Source organism: Microcebus murinus, chromosome X (genome assembly GCF_040939455.1).
Source record: "Microcebus murinus isolate Inina chromosome X, M.murinus_Inina_mat1.0, whole genome shotgun sequence".
In the NCBI taxonomy this organism is placed as follows: domain Eukaryota; kingdom Metazoa; phylum Chordata; class Mammalia; order Primates; family Cheirogaleidae; genus Microcebus; species Microcebus murinus.
Window position 1 is genome coordinate 105687356 of NC_134136.1, and position 24622 is coordinate 105711977.

A 24622-nucleotide genomic window follows, 5' to 3' on the forward strand; every position below is an offset into this window, starting at 1 on the left:
GATAATTACAACACACTACAGCAAATAACTAGGGAACTGGAATTCTTCCCTGAGAGATAAAGGTTTTATTTATGAAATCAATGTCATCTAGGTCAAGTGTAATCATATTCAAACTGGAATGAATTACAAAGATGTTTAAATTGCCATGAGGAAACAAAAAAGGATGACTACTCAATTTAGTAGGCAAATCCAAAGATTTCCATGTGAATCTTCAACTATAGTTTTGGAGAATTAACCTGCTAATTTTCTAGAACCCTGGAATAGTCCATTATTAGAAAAATGCTAAGGTTTATTTGGAAACTTTCACTGCAGATCAAGATAAATTAATACCTGGATTATTTGGTTTATAAGCACTATATTCTAAAACATACCAGTCTTTCAGTTACATATTTTTCATAAGCTAAAAGCCCACCATCAGGGAAAATATATTAGTAATGCTTTTTTAATAGTTGATACCCTAGAAGTATATAGAAGAAAGAAAACCTAAGACCTTAGAGCATAACTACACCAAAAAAAGTAGGCATATAAATCTAAAACACTTTAATATAATCTTATACAGAAAATTTTATACAGAGCTTTAATTCTTAGCCTCTTGGATAATTCCATGTTATTTTTCTTATTAATGTACATAGCACCTATCACAGCATGTATAAGCACAAGAACCCGTAATAACCAGAAATCTTAAAAAATATACACTAAAAGAAGCACTTATTAAACCAGAAAATGAGCCAAACGGGAGTACTGATCCGAGAAGAATCATTTAAAAACCGAGAATTAGTAAAAATACAAAACCACTTAGTCCAGAAACAAAACTAAGTGCAAAGCCTTCTAAAACACTTCCAAAGGAAGGTAATAATACTCTTTCCCCGTTCCTAAATACAAAACCATATACCCAGAAGGATTACTTCCTATTATAGTTAATGACCCACTCAGCCAATTCCATCCAAACCATGACCATGTTCTCTCCTGTGAAAATTCCATTAATAAGTTTACATTCATTGAGGTTTCAATGCAGAATATTTCAAAGAATATTGTTTGTCCTGCTTATGGACAAAGAATGTAAAAGGCCTATGCTAGATTTACTTTAAGATACTATGATGAACACAGGCAAATAAGGAAAACCAAAAAATCTATATCTCAGGAAACTTTCAAATTCTGTGATCTATATTAAATGGATTATATACTGTCATTGTTATAGGATTTGTTAAGCTCAGATAGAATTCTTGCAAAATAAAACCCATTAGGACCTGGCTTTTATGCCTGAATAGGATAGCTTTACAATTTATTTTATATATTATTTATAATCCTATGAGTAAAGACTTTAATAAAAGTATTGGCATTAAAGAAAACATAGACTTTAATCTGCTGAATTTATTTTCTTCCTCAAAATTAGAACTTCACACTATTTCTGAATAATCTAACAAACTTTTCATTAAAAGGCAAATCGGGGGTGTGTTTCAGCTGTTAGAGAAGATATTTTAATAAAGGATATTATTAATTTTAAAGTGCTTCAAAGTTAAAGGATGACAAACATCCTCTACTTAAAATAAGTTATTTAAACTGATAGTTATATTTTTTTTTCATTAGTGTATGTGTAGCTTCTTCTTTCTTTTCAAGGAACTGTTCGTTACTCTTTGCCTATTATTTTTGTGCTACCTTTATCCATGCATTTAAAAAAATTGTTCTCTGGCATATTTGTCTTTTAGTTAAACTTATTTCAACACACAGTGAATCCATTCACTTATCAGGATCCAATCAAGCTGAGAATTTCAGTATATCAATTGTTAAAAACTTTCTTATTTATGAAACTTCTATAAACAGACTACCTAGGTCAGGAAAAACAATTAGCAATAGGCAGCAAACATAATTGAATATATAACTGCCAAAGTTGTTTAAGCATGGTGATTAAAGAAATTAAGCAATTCACTACTTACAGCTACCATATCTCAAAATTAAGGGCCACAATAATGTGGTTTAAAGAAGAAAAGGAAGCTTTCTACTTCTTTTAGGCCAATAAAATCTTAAACCTCAATTAACAGTTTGCATTTATTACTATAGGGTTTTAAAAAAGGATCTAGTTTAAATTAAATCACATGGTGGAACAATAAAAAAGACCCAATGAAAATAAATTGAATTCTTACATATAAGCCCATCTTCTAAATTGGTCATTTCCCCTTTATATATAATAGAGCCGTCTGACTTTAAATACATATTTTAATAAACTATACTTTGAAACATCAAAAATTTGTTATAAAAACCATGCACAATATAATTCTAAAATAGGCACTTTGTTTACTAATACAAAAATCAAAGGCCCCCAAAGGGTTTTCTAACATTATAAACTCTGAAATAAATCAGTCATCTGTTGGTATCTAATATTAGTATTGTTAATACACACCAATAGTAATAACAAAGACTACAGTATATTTTTCTCCTAGAGTAGATAGATGTATAACTGTTTATGACTGAATAGTTAGTTTGGAGAGGAGAACAAAATGAGTTTAATTCAAAATTTAGAAAGTCAGTATATAAAGATTAGTCAAATAGCATAGCGTAAACTGATAGAAAAAAAAAAAAGTCCGCACACCTCATTGAAATTATTCAACCAAATTCAACATCATACAAATTCTGTTGATTTTTTAATAGTCCATTTATAACAGGCCCTAAGATATAAACCATCATCCTTTGGAAAGCCTTAAAAGCATTGAATCTCAAGAAATATGGCTAAAGAAGGTTATACAATCAGGAGGCTCATCCTTGATTTTATTTGAAGAAATACATAAACACGTCTTCCAGGAATACAACTAAAACCCCTATAATTTCTTTGATTTTAATTTTAACTCAGGCCAGGATTTCTGCTGGTTAGGATTTTACCAGGTGGAGGACCTGAAAACCCCACTCTGATTCTCCTGATCTGTGGTGGATGGCACTCTCAAAGTCTCATCAAGAGAAGGAAAAAAAAAAAATGGAAATGAAGGAAGGGAAACAAATATGTCTTCAAAAGAAAAGAAAGCAAAACAAAACAAATAAACAGAATAAATTCTTTTTAAAAAAACCAAGCGAGCAAATGTGTTGGTGGTAGCAGCACCCTTCAGCAAAGTACTCACGCAGAATCTACCGGCCAGAAGTTGATCAGAGTAACGGGACTGCAAAACAAAAAATGAGGTGGTGAAGAGAGACACAGGCAAACTCAGCCACAAAAAAATTTATTGAAAAGCCAAAATAAATAAAATCCAACCAATTAAGTATGAGTCATGGAAAGCAACAGCCAAACAAAGGTGCAAAGTGAATTAAAAGAAAAACAAACAGTTGTGTGATTGCCATCAGAAAAGAAAAAGAGTAGTAGGTTTAAAAGAGGTGAAAACAGCATCCGTTTGATCGTGAGAATCATTACTACTTACTGTGAAGTCATTTCCTGTGACTACATTTTCTCCCAAGTAGAAAAAAGTGACTAGACATGACCACACAATCAGATACAAAAAAGACACACATCTACTGATTTGTGAGGGAGGAAAATCGAAATGAAATATTGGAATCACTCATTTGTAAACAGTCCCATATTTCTTAAAAACTTTGTAAGGCAATTAGTGGCTGTAATGTGTTTCCCCCCCCTGTGTGATAAAGTTTAACTTTTGGAAAAAGTAACTGTCAAGAGACATGGGAAAATGGCAATTGAACATCAGCTTGTTTTTCTCTTTTTAGCTCAAGTAAATAAAAAGAAAGAAATAAAAGAGACTGTTTGCATTTAGGAGTGAAGGAGGGTGTTCAGCTGAGAGGAGTTCAAGTACACATTGAAGGAGAGTCTGTTTTGCTTTTGCCATTACTCACGTTTCCATGTTGTCCCCCTCTAAGACAGTCTGCACTGGCAGGTAGCCCATTCGGGGATGCTTCGCAAAATACCTTTTGGTTCGAAATTTGTTTTTTAGTACCTTGGCAAAGTCTCGAACATCTTCTCCTGATGTAGTCTGAAAGGGAAGTTAAGGTGAGATCAGATTTAGGAGAGGACGATTTCAAAACAAATGATCACTGCAGTCTCCTGCCATATGGCACTTATTTTGTCATTAAGGAGGGTGTGGGGGTTGCCAGCAAAGGCTTTTGAATCAGACAAATGAGCTTTGAAACCAGGTCTGGTGTTTACTAACATGGGTGAGTTATTTACCTCTCTGAGGCTCTGATCATCTGTAAAGTGGGGTCAATAATACTTCACCAAGTTGTTATGATAAATAAATGAAGTAGACAAGCTACAGTGCTAATCAATAAATGGTAGTTTATAGAAGTCTTAAGGTCAAAAAGTTGACCTGACGTTTTACTACACTTTATGGTATCTTATAAACTGGTTAGTATACAGTGACATCATGCTTCACCCACTAAATATCAGTCTATTCATGGCATGGTACATTCTACACGACGATCTTTGTAAGAGGAATAATAGTGAGACAGACAAGTATATGGGAGAATCACTTTGATGCTGGAAGAGAAAAATGCTCTAAAGTAGAGCTTCTCATACTTTGATGTGTAAGGGAACCACCTGCAGAGCTTGCTAAAATGCAGGCTTTACTTTAGAAAGTCAGAGGCTGGGGCCAAAGATTCTGTATTTCTAATAAGCTCCCAGGTAATGCCAATATTGCTGGTGACTGATCATACTTTAAATACCAAGCACCTAGAATTTACAGAACATAGGATTTATACTAGGGTCTGTCTGGCCACCCAGCCCTTGCCATTTCACCAATGAGTTTTCAAAGTTCTACTAGCCATTGAACATTTTCTTAAAACAACATGGTAGGAGAAGGCTCTACCTCTTACTTATAGAAACTTGGGCAAATTATTTAACCTCAGGACCTCACAGTCCTCATCTATAACAAGGGGAGAAAAAATAAGAATACTTATTTCACACAGAGTAGTTTAAAAGGTAAACACCCAGCATTTAGTTGGTGTTAGTATATAAAACAGATTTTAAAAATGTTGTTAGTATATAAGCCAGATAAAAGGTGAGCAACAATGATTAAAAGTGTTAAGTTATGAATTTTGGGAAACCCACATACCATCCCTCATACCCAACATGCCTCATGGCCATAGACCTCCCCATACAACCTCTAGGGCTGTGCAAAATAAATGTGATAACGTCTCTACAACCATGCAGAGAGAAGAAAACCCCATTTATGCTGAGGGTCTTCTCATGTTCCATGAGTGCCAGGCACTCCCCTAGGCACCAGGGCTAGGGTAAATCCTGGAGCCTACAGTTTAGAGTCACTTTAGCTGGGGAACATCTGAGGACCTTACAAATCACAGCATTACGTATGATCTGCATATTGTACAAAACTAAAATTTATCCCAGGTGAACTAACTCTCATGTCAGGAAGCCATCTAACTTACCGGAGTACAATATTCCACCATGGGATAGTGCATTTTATGACCTTTTGCAACTCGACCAGAAAAGAAGCAGCTTTGGCAGATGTCATAATTAAAGTGCTTCAGACTTCTGTACCTAGTAAAGAAACAAAACCAAACACATATGTATTACTTCAAGTCAAATTCCCAAAGAACACTCTTTAATAAACTCTCTACCACATTGTCTTAATTCTAGAAACAGAACGCAATGTTCATTAGTCCCACAAGGTAAGTGATTAACTTCCTACCTCCAGATTTCTCTGGTGCCTCTCCTACAGTATCAAAACATTTTAGCAGAAAGATTATCCTATAAACATATGGAAGGAGGGAAGAAAAACTCAGCTTTTATTTAAACTCCACTAGGAACTCTTTGAGATTAAGTAGGAAGGTACTGGCAAACTTCCAGTCTTTTGAAGACCAAATACTCAAATTTAAAAGAACTTTCAGGAGAGATAGATTGATGCAGTGCATGCCCCTTTACCCATCATAAGGACATAAGTTTTCTGAAGCAATTATTTTCAAAAACTTATAAAGATAAAGCCATTTTATAAGACAAAAGAAACTTAAGAACTCTCAATTAAAATAAGTCTTGCTTTAATTACATTTTCTGATTGACTGACATGATTCAACTTCAAATAGTCACTTGCATGATCTCTTTTATCTCTTTCTCTTTTCAGAAATCCCTTACCACATAATCCACAAATGATAAGTAAAGCACCAAGAAAAGATTCAACTTGGATTAGATGAAAGAATTTATGGCCGGACACGTGCTTACGCCTGTAATCCTAGCACTCTGGGAGGCAGAGGTAGGCGGATCACTCAAGGTCAGGAGTTCGAAATCAGCCTGAGCAAGAGCAAAACCCTGTCTCTACTATAAAAATAGAAAAAAATGAATTGGCCAACTAAAAAATTATATATAGAAAAAATTAGCCGGACATGGTGGCACATGCCTGTAGTCCCAGCTACTTGGGAGGCTAAGGCAGGAGGATCGCTTGAGCCCAGAAGTTTGAGGTTGTTGTGAGCTAGGCTGACGCCACGGCACTCTAGCCTGGACAACAAAGTGAGACTCTGTCTCAAAAAAAAAAAAAAAAAAAAAAAAAGAATTTATAATCCGTAAATGCTAGTTGGTACATTTCCCTCCCATTCTCAGAATACTATACTCTTTGTTTCCTACTCCCCTTTCCTTTTACTTTCTCAGATAAGAACCTTAGCCAATTCAAATAAACATAATTCTTATGTCACATATGGGGAAGTGGGAAGAAAAGCCACGTTTTTAGATCCCAACCATCTTTCGAGAGGGGGAAAGCAGGAAAGAGAAGTGCTGAGTCCTAAAATAATATGATTTGATAAGGGCAAAAGAATTGAAGGTGACAATGCTCTCTTAGATCCTCCAAAGCATTTTCCTTTTTTATTTTATAAAAGTTTCCCCTGTATACAAATCCCACTAGCTAAGGAAGCTGCGAAAAGAAAGGTTACAAATGTAATAAATACAGTTACCAGTGGATTCCCCCACCCCCAATGGCATCATTCTTACCTGCCAAAAACCAGGAAGGAAAGAAGGTGTCCTTTGTAAGCACTGCCTACTTACTATTCTCTACTAGGCTTTAGAAACTTATAAAGGTTTTGGTGAAGTCTCTTTGTAAACAGTATAAGGTATGGAAAGATAAACACTAACAGAAGAGCACCATGAACAAAAGTCACAACAATGGTATAAAGCAGTTACTAGAAAATAAAGTAATGAAACAAGTCTAAGCATAACTAGAAAAGAGTATTTACTCAGCTGCTAAGTGGATTCAGCACAGGCATAGTCCATATAGCTAGTTTACAACTTTGTGGCTTATTCATCACTATGGAAACCTTGATGCTGATCCTCATGTTTAAATACATCATGGTTTCAGAATTTGGATTTAGGATTATTGTTGAATAAAGTTAATTCATTTTAAAATATTCTGTCTCCACAAACAGGTCAACAGCGCTAAAGGTTTAAGAGCCAATTGTTTTCCATGACATTTTAAGAATATCAAAATAATAATCTCCTATGTTTCCTAGCTCTTTCACTTTTAAATTTATAAGGAATGTTTTCTTGGCTTTTTAAGCTGCTTTGTGAATCTTTCATTTACTGGCATACTTTTTATTCCCTTAGAAGTTCATGAGGATACTATGCAAAGAGTATAATCAGATTCACAGATAAAGAAGCAAGTTCCAGAATGCCAAAAACAATTCTTGTTACTTAAGGGGAAAAAAATTGGTGTGAAGTAAATGAGACTGAGTTACCATGATGGTTCCTCCCGGAACAGAATCATCTCTTAGTTTTATAACTGATTCTTAGATAGTTTCTATAAACAGAAAAGACCATGAAAAAGAAGAAAGAGATGGGAAAAATGTTTTGGTTCCAAGAAGGAGGAGGTACAGTTAAATCTATAATACCTCCATGGTGACAGGCACTCGGTCTCATTCAACCAAATATGTAGCTCTGAAGAGCTAAAGAGGGAAGGTGGAAAGGGACACCTGCCTAATGAGTCAGATCCACCAAAATAACCCAGTGATGAGGGGAGTGACAGGAGTGATCGATATTCCAGCCCATCACCTTCTCTCCCAATTTTGGAGAAGAACAAACTAACAGCAACTGGCACAGGAGATAAAAGATCAAGTCACGGAAAGGTAAGAAATGATAAGGGAAAAAATGACTTTTTTTTTTTTGTTCCTAATACCTGAATCCAATGATTGGACACTCCTTGCAGATATTACACTTGGCTTGATGCTTGGCAGTTTCTGCAGCAGCCACTCTGTGCAGGACGGGCAGCCACACCATAGACTGGGGTTCCAGTCTCATCCAGTCTAGGAAGAGGGCTGCTTCAATCTCGGGCTTATTATTAGCCTGCAAAGACAGGAGGGCAAGAGAAGGAGGGCAAAAGGATACAAGAAGAGAAGGTGAGAAAATAAAGGAGATATATGTCAGTCTAGGTAATAAATTTAAAAAAAAAAAAAAAAGAAAGAACAACAGTTGCACAGCAAGGCTGGCTTTTCATAGCTTATTTCTGCAAATGTTCCTCCAGCATCCATATAAGCTGTCTACTCCTAGATGTGGTTAACTGCCGTTATTCTTTTTGGCTACTAGATGACAACAAAATAAAAGCAACAAATGAGAAAAGTAAAGCAAAATATACACCTGAGCAAGACTATACTTAGCTCCGATTTTTGAACAGATATATAAAAATTAGCCAGAAGTGAAATGCACATGTTTATTGATAAAATTTCAAAGGAAGAAAAAACACTCCAACAACTCAGGAACTACTGATTTTTTTTTTTTCCTAGAGAATCAACTTCTCATAGACTCATAATGAGGAGCTTTAAAATTCATCTGGTTCCAAAGCCTCGTTTTACAGACAAGAAAACTGAGATGTAGATTAGAGAAGTAGCTTGTCAAAGGCCATACATCTGGCAGCAGAGCTGATAACAGAATCTAAACGTCCTGCCCCAGGACTGTTTCATGGTTCCCTGTTGATTCTCTATCAGCATCTCTTTCAAAGTCTAAACAGTACAATGATCTTAGAAAACTCAAAGTATATTTACCCATCATTTGACTTATATGTTACTGTGGTCATACATTTTAATTCTATCATTTTTAACCCTGCAATATTGCATTTTAATTTTTTGTATTGTTTAATAGATTGATCTATATATTGACCACTTTTTCCACCCCCTCTTCATGGCTTCTTCCCTCTCAAATCTTCCATCTGGGATGAGTTCTGCCTGAAGTATATCCCTTAGAATTTCCTTTAGCTTTTGGTGGCAAATTTCTTGGGATTTGTTTGTCTGAAAATACCTTTTTTTAAAATTCATATTATTGATAACTATCTTCATTGCGTATAAAAATTTTAGAGTGAAAGGTTTTGGGGTTTTGTTTGTTTTTATTTTGTTTTAGCATACTGAAATATTATTCCACTTTTATCACACTTTGTTGCTACTGTTGAAAAGTCAGTAGTAAAGATGACTGTTGCTCCTATAAAGGTAATCTGTCCTTTTCCTGTCTTGTGCTGTGTTTCTAGGGTTTTATTTAGATTGCTTAGGATTCACTGGGCTTCTTGAACATGTGGCTTAGCTTTTAATCAGCTCTGGAATCTTCTCAGTCATGATTTCAATGAATAGTGCCTCTTCTCCATTCCCTCTCTATTCTGCTTACAGAACTCTATTAGATAAATGTTAGACTTTCTTAATCTCCATTTCTGTAAACAGGCCTTCCCTAGTTTTTCCCTTTTTAAAAATCTTTCTATGCTTCATTCTCAATAATTCCTTCTGCCCTACTGTCTGGGTATCCATTTTTCTCTTTGGCTGCAGCCAGTCTACTACAAACCCATGAAGCTTAAAATTTTGGGCTGGGCACAGTGGCTCATTCCTATAATCCTAGCACTCTGGGAGGCCGAGGCGGGAGGATCAGTTGAGGTCAGGAGTTCGAGACCAGCCCAAGCAAGAGCGAGATCCCATCTCTACTAAAAAATAGAAAATATTAGCTGGGCATGGTGGCACATGCCTGTAGTCCCAGCTACTTGGGAGGCTGAGGCAGGAGAATCGCTTGAGCCCAGGAGTTTGAGGTTGCTGTGAGCTAGGCTGATGCCATGGCACTCTAGCCCAGATGACCGAGTGAGACTCTGTCTCAATAAAATAAAATAAGATAAGATAAAATAAAATAAAATTTTGGTCATTATACTGTTTAATATCTAGAAATTCTATTTGGTCATTTTAAAGATAGTCACCACAAAAGTCTATAGTTCTCTGCAGATATTTTCCAATGCTGTCTTTTATTTTTTTAACAGCATAAACATAGTTTTTTTAACAAAACAACTCTAATAATTCTGAAATATGAAAATATTGTGGGTGTGCTTCTATAGTCTACTATTTTGCTGGTTCTCACTCACCTTGATTTCTTGTGTGCCTAATTGATGTTTTGATATGTATGACACTGACCTTAAAATATTTTTTGGAGACACTTTGAGTCCTAGAATAAAAGTGCTTTCTCCAGAGATTATTTTCATTTGCTTTTGCCAAGAACCAATGGGCAGTACTTATTCCATGACCGATTTTGACTAAATATATGACATGGGATAGTTAGTATCACACAAGTAATGAGTATTTGAACTGCAAACCCATATTGTTTTTCTTGGAATGTGGTTTGCTAATAAAAGATGAATCCCCATTCCAGATAGAAAGGCAGTAGGGTTATAGACTGATAGGCCATTTGAATTACAACACTGGCCACTTCAGCAGTACTCCAGTCTTTATCCCTAATTATAATTTAACAACATTATAATGAACTGTTTAACCTTGGATTTCCTAGCTGCAAGATGTTATCAGTTCAAACCTCTGATCAAAAACTTTTATTGAGCACTTTTCTCTGTGTAGAGTGCTATCATAGAGGTACTTTGTGGAAATTTTTTTTTAAAAAAGGAATTATGGAATCTAAAGATGAAAGGGACCATGCAAGTCAATTCATCCTTTTCAAATGGCACCACAGAGCTGTAAGACCTTCAGCATTTATGGAGTCCAAACTCTTACCCTATGCCGGTGTGTTTTTAACAGGCATTCCATAAATCCCATCCATGTGAGAGAGCAAATATCCTTAAAGGGTGATCTTGAACATCTGTGTTCAGGTACCTGTCAAAAGCACTTGACCCTACTGAGCTAAAATCCATCAGCGTAGCATTTAAGAGCAGAAGTTCCAGAGTCAAACCAATAGAGTTCAAATCTCAGCTTTGCTACTCATTGGCTGTATGACCTTAGGAGAATAACTTATCTCCCTGTGTTTTAATTTTTTTCTGCTATAAAGTGGAAATAATAACAGTGCCTACCACATAGGGTTATTTTAAGATTACATGAGTTAATAAATGAAAGTTACTTGGAACAGTGTCTGGCACATAGGAAGAACCATGTTTGCTATTGCTATAGACATTATCATTATCCATCTGACCAGAAACCCAGATGTTCTCAGCCTTTGCACAGCCCTTTAAATATTTAACCAGAGCTTTCATGTCTATCCATGCTTCTTCATACTCATTCCTTTTGTTTTTTCCCCATATAACATGGCCATAAGGCAAAATAAGCCATTGTCCTTTAGAAAACTATTCTCCAAATATGATTGCTGGGAATGATACCCCCATTTCTCTGGACAATGTAATTCAATTACTTTCTTTTGTTCTGTACTGTAGGCTGACATAGGGTTCCTACTCAACTAAAATCTCTGAGTCAGTGTTTCCCAGTGCATCTAGCAGATCAATCATCCAGCAAAATGCTTCATGAAAAGAAGGTCAAATTAATTAAGGAAACATTGCACATAATATTCACCTCTTAAAATTCTTAACGCATATTAACATATTAAAAGCTGAGAAGGTCATCAGTAAAGAAACACGTTAAACTTTGTTTGACCTCAGAATTTCCACACTTATGATTCAATGATCCCAAGACCTTTGTCCTTTTTAAACTTATAAGGCCCGTAAATACCACAAAGTATTAATGCCCTACTGGGCATTATGTGAAATGCTGTTCTTGGTTGTTTCCCATGATTCCTCCACTCTGTACTTATCCAATTGGGATTTCTTTCCTTTCACATCTCTCAAGGACTTTCCTGTTAGTTTGAGCTCATTGTAAAATTGTAACAATATCTTTAAGAATCCTGACTCTTATGGCCAATAAAGAGTGGCTATTCTTCCCAACTTTGGGCAACTTCTAGTTTGAAACAGGTGTTTTCTCTTTATTTTAAAAAGCCACTAGTGAAAATATCAAACAGCCAAGATTAAACATGACCCATACCACTTACAGCCTGCACCTCAGGTCAATACAAATCCATGACTCAGTCCTTTCTGGTTATAGAACTAGGAGTCTTCCCAGTTATATTATCATCTAGTTTTTGCTGCATATGTTTCTCCATCATGTAGACAAAGACATAATGAGAGACTTTGTCAAAGGAATTGCAAGTGTTTAGCTACAGTATGTACCATAACAATCTCTTGCTCCACTGGTCTAGAAAACAACTTTAGCAAAATAACCCTTTCTAGCCAGGAGACAAACCATTATAGAAAGGCAGTAAATTGGAAAACAATTACTCATTTGTGCCTATTTAAAACATAGGTTTATTGGTGTTTAATCTGAACCTATATATTTTTTCTAACTTATGCTTAAATGGCAGCCTGTTTAATGATGGATTAAAAGACATGCTGCCGGAGTAAGAATTCATACTTAATACAGAAGGTGTAATAATAACAAATCTTCTGTCCATTCCAAAAGACAGGGAGGAAAATCTGACTATGAGTCAGCAAAAAATGTAGGTGTAAAAAATAAAAGAAAGAAAGAAACACCACGTCTGTGATGTATAACTAAAAGTATAGAAAGTACAGCATGAGGAAATTATCTCATTATCCTCGCTATTGTTTAAGTCCTTCTTAGAAAACAGTGTCTAATTCCGGTGGCTACAACTGACCTGGAACTTAGACAAGGCTTGGCAGAAAGACACAATGATAATTAAGGGGTTTGAAAGACCTGAGAACAGCTTAAGGGAATTGGGATTATTTAGCCATAAAAAAGAAAAGAAAGAAAGAGAGAACAAGCAAGAAAGAGTGGCTGAAGGAGCAATTTAATAACAGTTTTCAATTATATGAAAGGCTCTTGCATAGGGACCTGTGACCAGCTGTTCAATCCCTCCACTGAGGACAGAACAAGAAGAAACAGGCTCAAGCAGCATGAAGAATTTAGGCTGTAACTCACATGGAAGAATTTCCTGATGCTGAAAGTTGTTAAAGCATTAGTGTGAATTACCAAGGGAAGCTGTAGAATGTTCTCCTCTTTCAAAATACTATATATTCTTCTGTGCTTAAAAAGGTTGGAAATTCTCAAGTTTCTTTCTAGCTCCTAAGATGCAAGATCCATCATTTTGGCTCTTTCAAAACTGCTCGCCTATGCCAATTGACAGCACTGAAGACAAGATATGGGAATTCGCATTCTTGTTCTGTTTCATCTTTCATTTTTATGACAAACTATTCTATATCCTGGTAGTATATTCCCTCTGCTTTTGTCTGGCAATAAAGAAGGAAAGAATTAAAGACTAGACAAGTTTTTATAAAGTTCCAACAGAACTAGAACTAAAATCCAGCTAAAATTACATTTTAATCATTCTAGAAAAAATATATAGGGGTAGATTGGAAGAGGATTGGAAGAGTAGGAAATTATTGAGGTCAAAAGACACATATGATGGCATTCATTGGATTGAGATAATATTTGTAGGTACCATTATTTGTTGAGATACACATAGGCCTCAGATATATTCTTCTCTCAGTATCGAGGATGACCTTGCCCTCACCCCTAAATGCCAGTTTCAAGCCACCTAAGCAAAATCTCTTAGAAAAGTCATTTAGCCCTGGGTTTTGTTGTTTGTTGGCTTTGTTTTGGTTTGCTTTTGTTGTTGTTTTGGTAATACCCCCTTCTTCCTCTTCTATGGCTCAAACACACAAATAGCTCCTTCCATTGTGATAGCCACAGTTTGGAATTATTTTGGTTTTCCCTTTCTTTACTATTGGTCCTCACCTATAAGCAACTGTCCATAGCATGAAGACTAGGGGAAAGAATCAATTGTCATTGCTGTTGCTCTGCTACAACTGATTGGAGGGTGGCTTCATACAAATGTCATCTTATACAAATGTAATAGGATACAAACATAGCTAAACAAATCTCAATATCTGGAATTTCTAGCAAAAGGAGTTAACTACCAATATAATAAATTCACATGGCATTCATTACATGAAGGTTTGGAGGTAGGGGATTTACCAGGGTTCAGAATAACTTTTGGGTTTCTCTGATGTGCTTTCTATAAACCCTTGGACACTGAAGGGCCAACTGGCTGCCAGGAGGTCAATCTGAATACTCATTTTTCTCTCAGAATAATAGGATCAATTCATGGATACAGAAGAAATGCAATGAGAAGGTTTCTCAGCAAATCCTGTATCCCAGCAACCATAAATATATACATTGTATTTTTTAAGAGAAGGCAATTGGCATCTCAAATGTGAGGGTTGTAAAAATCATGTCAATATTTACTAAACTGAAATAATTAGTATAGTCATCCCTTGATATACACAGGGGATTGGTTCCAGAATCCCACCCCCACACCTCTCTCCCTTATGTATACCAAAATTCATGCACACTCAAGTCCTACAGACAGCCCTGCAGAACCCATGCATACAAAAAGATGTCCTGCTATACACTCAGGTTTCACATCCCGAGAATACTATATTTTTGATCCACATTTGGTTAAAAAAAAAAATCTGTGTACAAGTGGACCCAAACAATTCAAATCCATGTTGTTCAAGGATCAACTGTATATAGAAAAGTGAACATTATGTAAATGATTGTGCCCAGTACTTCTCAGATGATAACAAGAAACTACCATCCTGGAAACAACACTTGACAATACCTCCTTAGTTTGTTTCCTAAATTGCAGGTTATTTAAATATAGGAACTATGCTTCTGGACCTCTTGTAAAAGTTGGCTGAATTGAATAGTAAGTGGGAATTAAACTAGAATTAGATCACAATAAATAAAAGGATTATAAAATTTGAATGAAATTAGAATGTTTAAAAATGCCTAGTCATCCTGAAGAGCAAAAAATTAAACTTACCAAGATTGTTTACTAAGGAGTAGAAGATAAAATAAGTACATTCTCAAACTGCCCAAAGTTTACTTTATAGATTAAAGTAAATGTCTCTCTGTTGGTTTGTCTGTGATGGTATCACACACAAAAGGCTAATAGACTATACCCAGACTTAGGACATATGTTTAGAATGATCTGACTTAAAATATAGGAATATACAAAATTCACACTGGGGACCTTGAAAGGAACCTCACAAGTAGGTAGCCATGCTCCAGGTCAGTGATTCTCAACCAGGGACAATGCTATTCCTTAGAGGATATTTGACAATATTTGGAATGTTAACCAAAAAACATCAGAGAACAAAAATCTTCCAAATATGTTGAATTTATTCAGGAATTAGAAATGAGGATTATAACCTAAGATGCATAGCTATGGCAAGCCACATATGAATCTAAAGAGGGGAAGGTAAAGGGAAACTTTTATTGGCAAAAGAAGAAGCTTACATGAGCTGCTGGGAAACAGAGTTCATTAGTTTTGGAGACTCAAAGTTAGGATTGATGTCAGTTTATTGGTGGAGCAGTTCTTTCGAGAACATCTCATGGCAGGTATTCTTTCAAGAACATCTTATCTGAATTGTTGTGGTCCTAAAGAAAAAATTTCTTGTGGGGTTATTTTAGGAAGTCCTTGGGACAGTCTTTATCTCAGACATGTAAGCATGAATCCTCCTCCATTCCTGCTCTTTCGGCCCTTGTTTGTTTGGGTCTGACAAAAAATGATTTCATCCTGGAATCTGCAACTTTCACGGGAGAAATTTTTGGCTATCGCAACTGGGCAGGGGGCAGGGGAGTTCTACTAGCATTTAGTGGATAGAGGCCAGGATCTTATTAAAAATCCTGCAATACACAGGACATCCCTCAACAACAAAGAATTAGAATTATCTGAGCCAAAGTGTCAGTAGTGCCAAGGTTAAGAAACCCTCCCCTTTGTTAACATCTTACATAATCACATGGTTCATTTGTCAAAACTAAGAAAGCAACAATGGTTCATCACTATTCACTAAACACCACACTTCCCTGAGAGCCTTGTGGTGCACCCAAAAAGGAGGCAACTATCCTCTATAACACAGAAGCTGGGAAGCTATGATAGGCATGTTCACCTGCTGATTTGAAGAGAAATACCACACTGGTTCATATATTGTGGATAGAGAAAACAAAAAGGACTAACAAATAAAAATCCCCAAACTAGAAGACACAAGGAAACATGCTAAAATTGTAGACCCAGATTTGAAATCAAGTTGGTACTCAAACAGGAAACTCTAGGAAATGTATTCAAGGATAAATGGTAGCAGAAATTTATGTATTTAATCATGGCAAATAATTATCCCAAGCAAGGCAAGGCAGGTCAGCTAGTACAAGAGTGATTCAAGTGTGTGTGTGTGCACATATTTGCATGTGTGTATGTGTGTGTGAGTGTATGTTTTAATTTTATTTAGTAGAGTTCATGACCATTTAGAGGAAAAAATAATAACTATACAAACATTGAATACATACATATCAATGAATAGAATTTCTAAACATTCTTATTGACAGAAAAAGGCAAATGTATGGAAAACACTGGGGGAAAACCACAGATCTTTTAAAAAGGTTAATCTCTCCTTCCTGGCCATTTTCATTTGCTATTTTCACTAGTAAAATGTTCCCTTCATAAATCCAAATAACCATTTCAATATTGCTGCCATTGTTAATAGGTAATGGCATTAAGAGCCGACAACTCAAGTTTTCTGACCGTGATTGTAAAAAGCCCTAGTATTTGGAAAGATTTGCTGGATTTAAATTGATCAAAACTGTTTTGTGAATTACAGTCTGTACACAAAGATTTAAAACTACAAGGAGAATGGCTAGTCAGGGTCAGACGGTATAGGACAAGCAGTTCCCGACTGTTCCCTGAGCTATTATTACAATTTCTTTAACAACCTCTAAATCTACCAAGGGCATCAGTGGAATATTTTACATAAGAGAGAAGTCTGCACTAGCAACGAACATAAAAGGAGGAATAAGAACAAGTTGTAAAGAATATTAATGACTCTCCCTCCAAACAATCCCAATTTTTATGAAAATCAAATGAGTGATAAAAAAATCTCTATAAAACTCTACAAAACCTGCATGTAACAAATAAAACAGAAGGAAGGTGACATTTTGATCCTCTTAGACACAAGATACTTATGTTTTAGCTTTGAGTTATTGAGGAAACTATAGTGTAGTGGCACAAGGGATCATTTATATGAGGTTGCACAAAATGTTTTTTCACATCTTGCTCTTAGTGTATGCTACTTCTATTTAGAGAACTATTGGTCTCACGTGAAATGCCACACAGTACGTACAAGACTATTTTCCATATCTTATAGCTCTGTTACAAGAGTTGATACCCAGAAGATCAGGTAAGACTTTGCTAATGATGGCCAAGCTTTGAAATAAGTACAGTAATCCATTTCCCTTTCTGACTTTATAACATTTAGCATATAATCAAAGAAACTTGGGGATAAGTAACTCTTGAGATAACCTGTTTTAACTTTATATTACAGATGAGAAAATGCCCAAAGAGATCAAGGAAACAGCTCAAGATTATCTATTATTTTAATATTAAAATATGTATGCTTAAAGTAGTCTTTAAAAGGTAGGACAAAAGTGATTTCCTATGGGAACATGCGGCTGATCTCTGAAATCTTTTGAATCTTCTGAATCTTTAATTTGTTTGAGAGTGCTAGAGTCTCTGATATCTAGGTAAGCAAGGACTACATAGGACAATGCCCAGGTACTAAATCTTGAACTGAATTCTATGCCGATCTACTGAGAACCATGTGAAGGTACAAGTAAATACCCCCAAACACTGTGACAAATGCATACTTATATCTCCTCTATTACCTCCTTTCTCCTTTCTCTTCAGCATTACATGTCCTTTGTACCATCAGACGCTATGGCACATATGTGCTACATGGACTGACAGTTGCAGGTCAACATATACTGAAGTAGCAAGAAGGAAAAAAGAAACAGGAAAACCTATGAACTTCTCAATCCTCATCAGCACATAATTCACATTGTGTGTTTTGGTTACATCAACTTCTTGTTCCCACAAAAGAGCTGGTTAATATGAAAATGTATTTATTAAACATATGTTTACATTGTTATAGAAAGAAAGGACTTTCAATCCTATAAACTGTCATTTTCAACAATATCATGGCAAAAATGGTATCCAGGCCGGGCGAGGTGGCTCACGCCTGTAATCCTAGCACTCCGGGAGGCCGAGGCGGGTGGATTGCTCAAGGTCAGGAGTTCAAAACCAGCCTGAGCAAGAGCAAGACCTTGTCTCTACTAAAAACAGAAATAAATTAATTGACCAACTAAAAATATATATAGAAAAAATCAGCCGAGCATGGTGGCGCATGCCTGTAGTCCCAGGTACTAGGGAGCCTGAGGCAGGAGGATCGCTTGAGCTCAGGAGTTTGAGGTTGCTGTGAGCTAGGCTGACGCCACAGCACTCACTCTAGCCTGGGCAACAAAGTGAGATTCTGTCTCCAAAAAAAAAAGGTATCCAAAGGCAGTTCAGTCAAGAGAAGTATCATTCTTTATATATTCAAAATCACCTTTGATGCCCACAGTGATACTCAAGAAAAGAGGGAGGAGAGGTGAGAGCTCTTCTTTACAGAAGAAAATGAATTAACTCATGCAAAAAGAACAGCAGGATTAGAAAATCACTGTTATGCAATCACCAATATAATAATTATATTAGACAAGGATCATCATTGGATGCTCATACTATAGGGTAAAAGGTTGTTAAAGAATGAGATATTCACAAGGTCTCAAAATATCACAAAATTACTTTCTAATTACAAAAGGAAAGGGGAACTTTTACAATGGAAACATCTGGCAGACACGATCTTAATGTTCTTAGTATAACCAATAAGAACAAAGTGCTATTTTGTCCCTCCAGATGAGATGCAGTAGACAAGAGTAGCACCTCCATCATCTTCTGGCTAAAACATTTTAACTTGAATCTAATCATATGGAAACCATCAGAAAAATCGAGAATATGGGCCATTCTTCAAGAGAAGTGGCCTGGACTCTTCAAAAATGTTAATGTTATGAAAGAAAAAAAAATGCTAGGAAACTGTTCAAAATTAAATGAAATTATAGAAACATGACGATATGACAACCTCAATAGGATCCTGGAAGAAAACAGCCAGCTAAAAGGAACATTCTGGGGCCTTGGGAAATTTCAGTGGGGGCTGCATGTTATGTGGTATCACCAAATCGATGGTAAATTTGTATGACGATAGCATTGTAGTTATGTAGCAGAATGTCTTTTAAGGAAAAGGTGTGTAGTCAGTGTTTACCAGTTTATGTTGTAATATCCCTTTACTTTTAAATGGTAAAGGGAGAAAAATGTGTTTGTGTGTGTACACACACACACACACACACACACACACACACACATCCACGGAGAGAGCAGGGAGGGTGGGAAAGGTCAACAGGGCAAAAAACTAACCATGGGATGTACAAATGTAGAGGATATTTGGGTGTTTCTTATACTATTCTTTCAACTTTCTTTTATGCTTAAAATGTTTCCAAAATAAAACACTGGTTGGAAATGATCGTTTCTCCCAAGTCACTCTTCACAGGGAGAAAAGCAGGAAGCATGGGTACAAGTGACTTTAATAACTGTGAAAAGGGAGGGGGAACGGTATTAATGTCAATAGTAATAAATGTGAAAAGCCCCTCAGGATTCATTTTCCCTAAAAACACAAACCTAACACAAAACTGATTTCCTCCCTGTCCTCTTCATCATTCCTAAAGCATTCCCTCATCCACTCTGCCTAGATGTGCTTTTCTAAGAATCCTAAATGCAAATCATGCAAATCTCTAGCCATGAAAATGAGTTTAAGAGTTCCCACATATTATAGAATTTTTTCTTCTTTGAAGTAAGGACTGAGAGGACAAGAGTTCTCTTTGTGAGAGAAGAAGTAAAAGCCTTCCCATTACTAGTGTCTTGGGTAGAAATCAAGTATTTTAAGTTCTGAAGATAATGTGCAGGTAGGAGGCCAACAGTCACTGCTCTAAATATTAATTAGGATTCTGAATCACCCATTACAGATAAAAATCAGCCCAAACAATAACACGTGGTGATTATCCATGCTTCATTTACATGTTCAAGGACAACTATCCTGACCTCAGGCTCTCCACTCCACCTGACTTAATAAACCAATTAACACCATGGCCCCAGGGAACATAAGCATGATTTTAAATCTATGCAAATCCCTAAGTATATTCAATAGTATTAATTTATGCTACAGAGTTCTTACTTAACAGAAGAGTTTCACATATACATGGTAAAGCACATATATCTGTCCTATGGATATCATGGAATGTTGTTTCTCAGGTATGGATCAGGACCCATTATGCAAAAGTACAAGATATAAAGTGAACTCTTCCACTATTGCCTCCTACAATCATTTGTTATAAAATCCAGTTCAGGAAAAGGCAAAAGTATAGGAACAGAAAGCAGACCTATGGTTTCAAGAGATTGGGACTGAGCGGATGACAAAGATGCATGAGGGAATTTTAGGGGTGATAGAAATGTTCTGTGTCTTGATTGTGGTGGTGGTGACACAACTATACATGTTTGTCTAAACTCATAGAACTGAACACCAGAGTAATTTTACTGCATGCAAATAAAGTGTAGCTTAAAAAAAGACGTAACATAGAAAAATTTCAAAATATTTTATCAAATACTAAATCAAAAAACAAAAATGAAACAAAATAAAACAGAACACCCTCGCTGTTAGATCAGGGGATCAAGACATGCTAAGGACTTCGGATAAACAAATAAAGGTACCCCAGGAGGACATTTTGCACTTCCTTTTATCTTAATTTTTTTTATAGAAAGAAGTTCCCATAAAAAAAAAATCTCATTTACAATCCAATGACAATCATGAGAGAAAGTGAAAATGGGAAATGTTGAACTCATGTTTCCTTGTTTCCATGATTTTTTTTTTGTAAGTTTCATTGTGAATTAGAATTAATGGTGAACTGATAAAAGGGAATCCAGAATATTCTTCCAACTAAAATGATGCCTCTCAAAAAAATGATTTTTTTTTATTAGCACCGCTATCCCTCTACCTCAATTTTTCTGGGAGGTTGGGGAGAGAGAGAGAGAGAAAGGAAGGAAGGAAAGTAGATTTGTTTGGAACAATACAATGGTACTTTAGAAGGTTGGAGAGGGAAAACAGAAAGACATACCCTTTTCCTTAGCAGTAAATGTATGGTTTCAAGTACAACACAAACCTATTCTCAAAATACCTAGTGAAGCAAATACCCATTACTCCACCTTGAGAAGTTAACCCAACAAATCACAACAAATTAAACAGATAATTATGAAGCTAAACCCAATGTAACTTAAAAAATAGCAGTAATTGAAAACCAATAGTCAACTTAAGATAATGCTGATAAGCAGATAAAGGGTCTTCCATGAAAATTGCAGGAAGTTCAATTAACAGCCCATGAGCAGACCCAATAGGGGGTTGGTACTATCTCTCTGCTTCCCATGGCAGCAAATCATAGTAACTTTTACAAACTACTTAGTTACCAGTGAGTATCTATCAGTCCAAAAGGGATGTAAAAAAAGTGCTTATGGAACCAAAGGGCCCATAGTTCAAGAACTAAACAGAAAGCCCAAGGAAACCTAAGGAAAGCAGGATTTTTAGGAGTTACTTTAAGGATGGGAAATATAAAATGTAATCAATTGGCCTGGGGAATGCTGTTTAACCAGTTAAAAAGTCTCCTGGCATGGTATTTTAATATTTGCAGAGAAACAGAATCTCAAGAGTCTCTAAAATCTAATGCACAGATGTTTGGTTATAGATAAAAGGAGAATTGTTAATCTTGGCAGGATATTCTCATGTTACAATACACTTTATATAATCACACTAACACTCAGTGGACACCTGCTATGTGTCCACCACAGCTCTTAAGTGCTCAAAACCATCTCCAAGAGGTTAGGGGCCAGAAAGGTTAAGAAATGTGCCCATAGTTACACATCTAGCAAACAGCAGAACTGAGATTTGGACCCAGGCATTCTGGCTTTTCAGAGCCTATGCACTTAGTCACTCTGCCACTCACTACTACAGATACTCTGGAATGCTTTATTTTATATACATGTATATGTATATACACACATATACATATATGAGATACATTAGATAATTTATATATACTTGTTTTTAACAGTTGAGGTAATTTATTCTCATTTCCATATCATTTTATATTATTATAGCAACTGTACATAGATATTAATTTTTGTTATATGAGTAGAAAAATTCAGAAGACAGATTAAAAAGCAACTTATTCATTTTGAATGCATAAATACAACAGGAGACAAAAAAGATATAAAATAAACAGCTTTTGACAGCCTAGCTCATATAGGTGAAGCATACTTAATACGAAGTTGGTATACTTGATTCTTTCTAAACAATGAAGTCCTTAAAGTGTTTATAGAAAAAATATTATGAAATCAAAACCACAATGAGATAACATCTCACCCCTGTTAAAATGGTTTTTATAAAAAAAAAAAACAGATGCTGGTGAGGATATGGAAAAAGGGGAATGCCTTCTATACTATTGGTGGGAATGTAAATTAGTGCAACCCCTATGGAAAACAGTATGGTATTTTCTCAAAAGATTAAAAATACAACTACCATATGATCCAACAGTTCCACTACTGGGTATATACCCAAATGAAACGAAATCAATATACTGAAGAGATATCTTCCCTCCCATGTTTATTGCAGCACTAGTCACAATAGCTAAAATATGGAATCAACCTAAGTGCTCATCAACAGATAAATGGATAAAGAAAATGTGGTGCACATATACAATGGAATATGATTCAGCCATAAAAAATGAAATCCTGTCATTTGCAGCAACATGAATGAAGCTGGAGGTCTTTATTTTAAGTGAAATAAGCCAAACACAGAAAGACAAATATCATATGTTCTCACTCATGTGGGAGTTAAAAAAGTGGATCTCATGAAGATAGAAAATAGACTGGTGGTCACCAGAGGCTTGGAAGGGGGTAAAAGGGAGGGAAAATGAAGAGTGGTTGATTAATGGGCACAAATATACAATTTGACAGCAGAAATAAGAACTAGTATTTGATAGATCAGTAGGGTGACTATAGTTTACAATAGTCTATTGTACATTTCAAAATAGCTAGAAGGGAATAATTGAAATGTTTCTGGCACAAAGAAAAGACAAACATTTAAGATGATGCATATCCCAATTACCCCAATTTGATCTTTACACATTATATGAATGTATTAAATTATCACATGTACCCTGAAAATATGTACCTCTATCATGTATCAAGGAAACGGAATTTCTTTTAAATTTTCAAAAAATTTTATTTTGAATTGACAATTTTTTTTTACTCGCCATCAAATTGGTATTAACTGATCAACATTTATGTGTACATTTAGTAAGAATTAATTTTTTTAAAAGAAAATACTACGTAGGCTATAATGGTGGGGGGGGGCACATCTCAGGGTACTCACTGCCAAATGACATTTGCAGATACATGACTTTTTCCTGGAATCACTTAAAAGTAAAGTTATACATCGATTAATGATGAGCATATGTTCTGAGAAATGCATTGTTAGGCAATTTTGTCATTTGTGTGAAAATCATAGAGTATACTTACAGAGACCTAGATGATATAGCCTACTATATGTCTAGCTATATCGTATAGCCTATTATTCCTGTATAGCAGGTTACCGTATTGAATACTGTAGGCATATGTAACACAGTGGTAAATATTTCGTGCATCTAAACGTATCTAAAGATAGAAGAGGCACAGTAAAATTATCATCTAAAGGATAAAAAATGGTACACCTGTATACCTGAATGGAGCTTGCAGGTCTGGAAATTTCTGTGGGTAAGTCAGTGGTGAGTGAATGTGGAGGCCTGAGACATTAGTGTAGACTTTATTTAAAAAATTGTTTCTTCAAAAACAAATTAACCTTTGCCTACTATAACTTTTTTGCTTTATAAAAATTTTAATTTTTTTTAACTTTTTGACTCTTTTGTAATAGCACTTAGCTTAAAACACATTGTATAGCAGTATAAAAATATTTTTTTCTTTTATGTCGTCATTCTATAACCTTTTTTCTGTTTTTAAAAACTTTTATTTATTTATTTTACTGTTTAAACGGCCAGCAATGTGGTAGGTTTGTTTGCACCAGCATCACAACATGTGAGTAACGCATTGCACTGGGATGTTATAACAGCTACAATGTCAAAAGGTGATAGGGATTTTTTAGTTCCATTGTCATCTGTTTTTAAATCTCTGTTGTATATATGGTCTGTAGTTGACCAAAACGTCATTATTTGGCACATGATGGTATGAAGTTTTTACTCCTAAAAGTGTTACTTGGTTTTATTTGAAGATAGATTAGACACCTGCATTAGGAATAGAATATTTTATTTTATTTTATTTTATTTATTTTTTTTTTTTGAGACAGAGTCTCACTTTGTTGTCCAGGCTAGAGTGAGT

The 24622-nt window shown here is 35.5% G+C and overlaps 1 protein-coding gene across 19 annotated transcripts in view; it reads right to left on the bottom strand.

Annotated features, from left to right (window-relative positions):
• Positions 1-24622, bottom strand: part of DMD (dystrophin) — a 2109452-nt gene that overhangs the window by 56833 nt on the left and 2027997 nt on the right. For 11 of the 19 annotated variants that reach the window (XM_012756891.3, XM_012756894.3, XM_012756895.3 and 8 more), the window contains 4 exons: positions 8100-8266; positions 5374-5485; positions 3829-3965; positions 3108-3146 (listed from right to left, as the gene is read on the bottom strand). In XM_012756891.3, the coding sequence (XP_012612345.1) occupies positions 3108-3146; positions 3829-3965; positions 5374-5485; positions 8100-8266 (455 nt within the window). The remainder of the gene's footprint in view (positions 1-3107; positions 3147-3828; positions 3966-5373; positions 5486-8099; positions 8267-24622) is intronic. The other 8 variants (XM_012756896.2, XM_012756897.2, XM_012756892.2 and 5 more) reach the window with 1 other exon arrangement.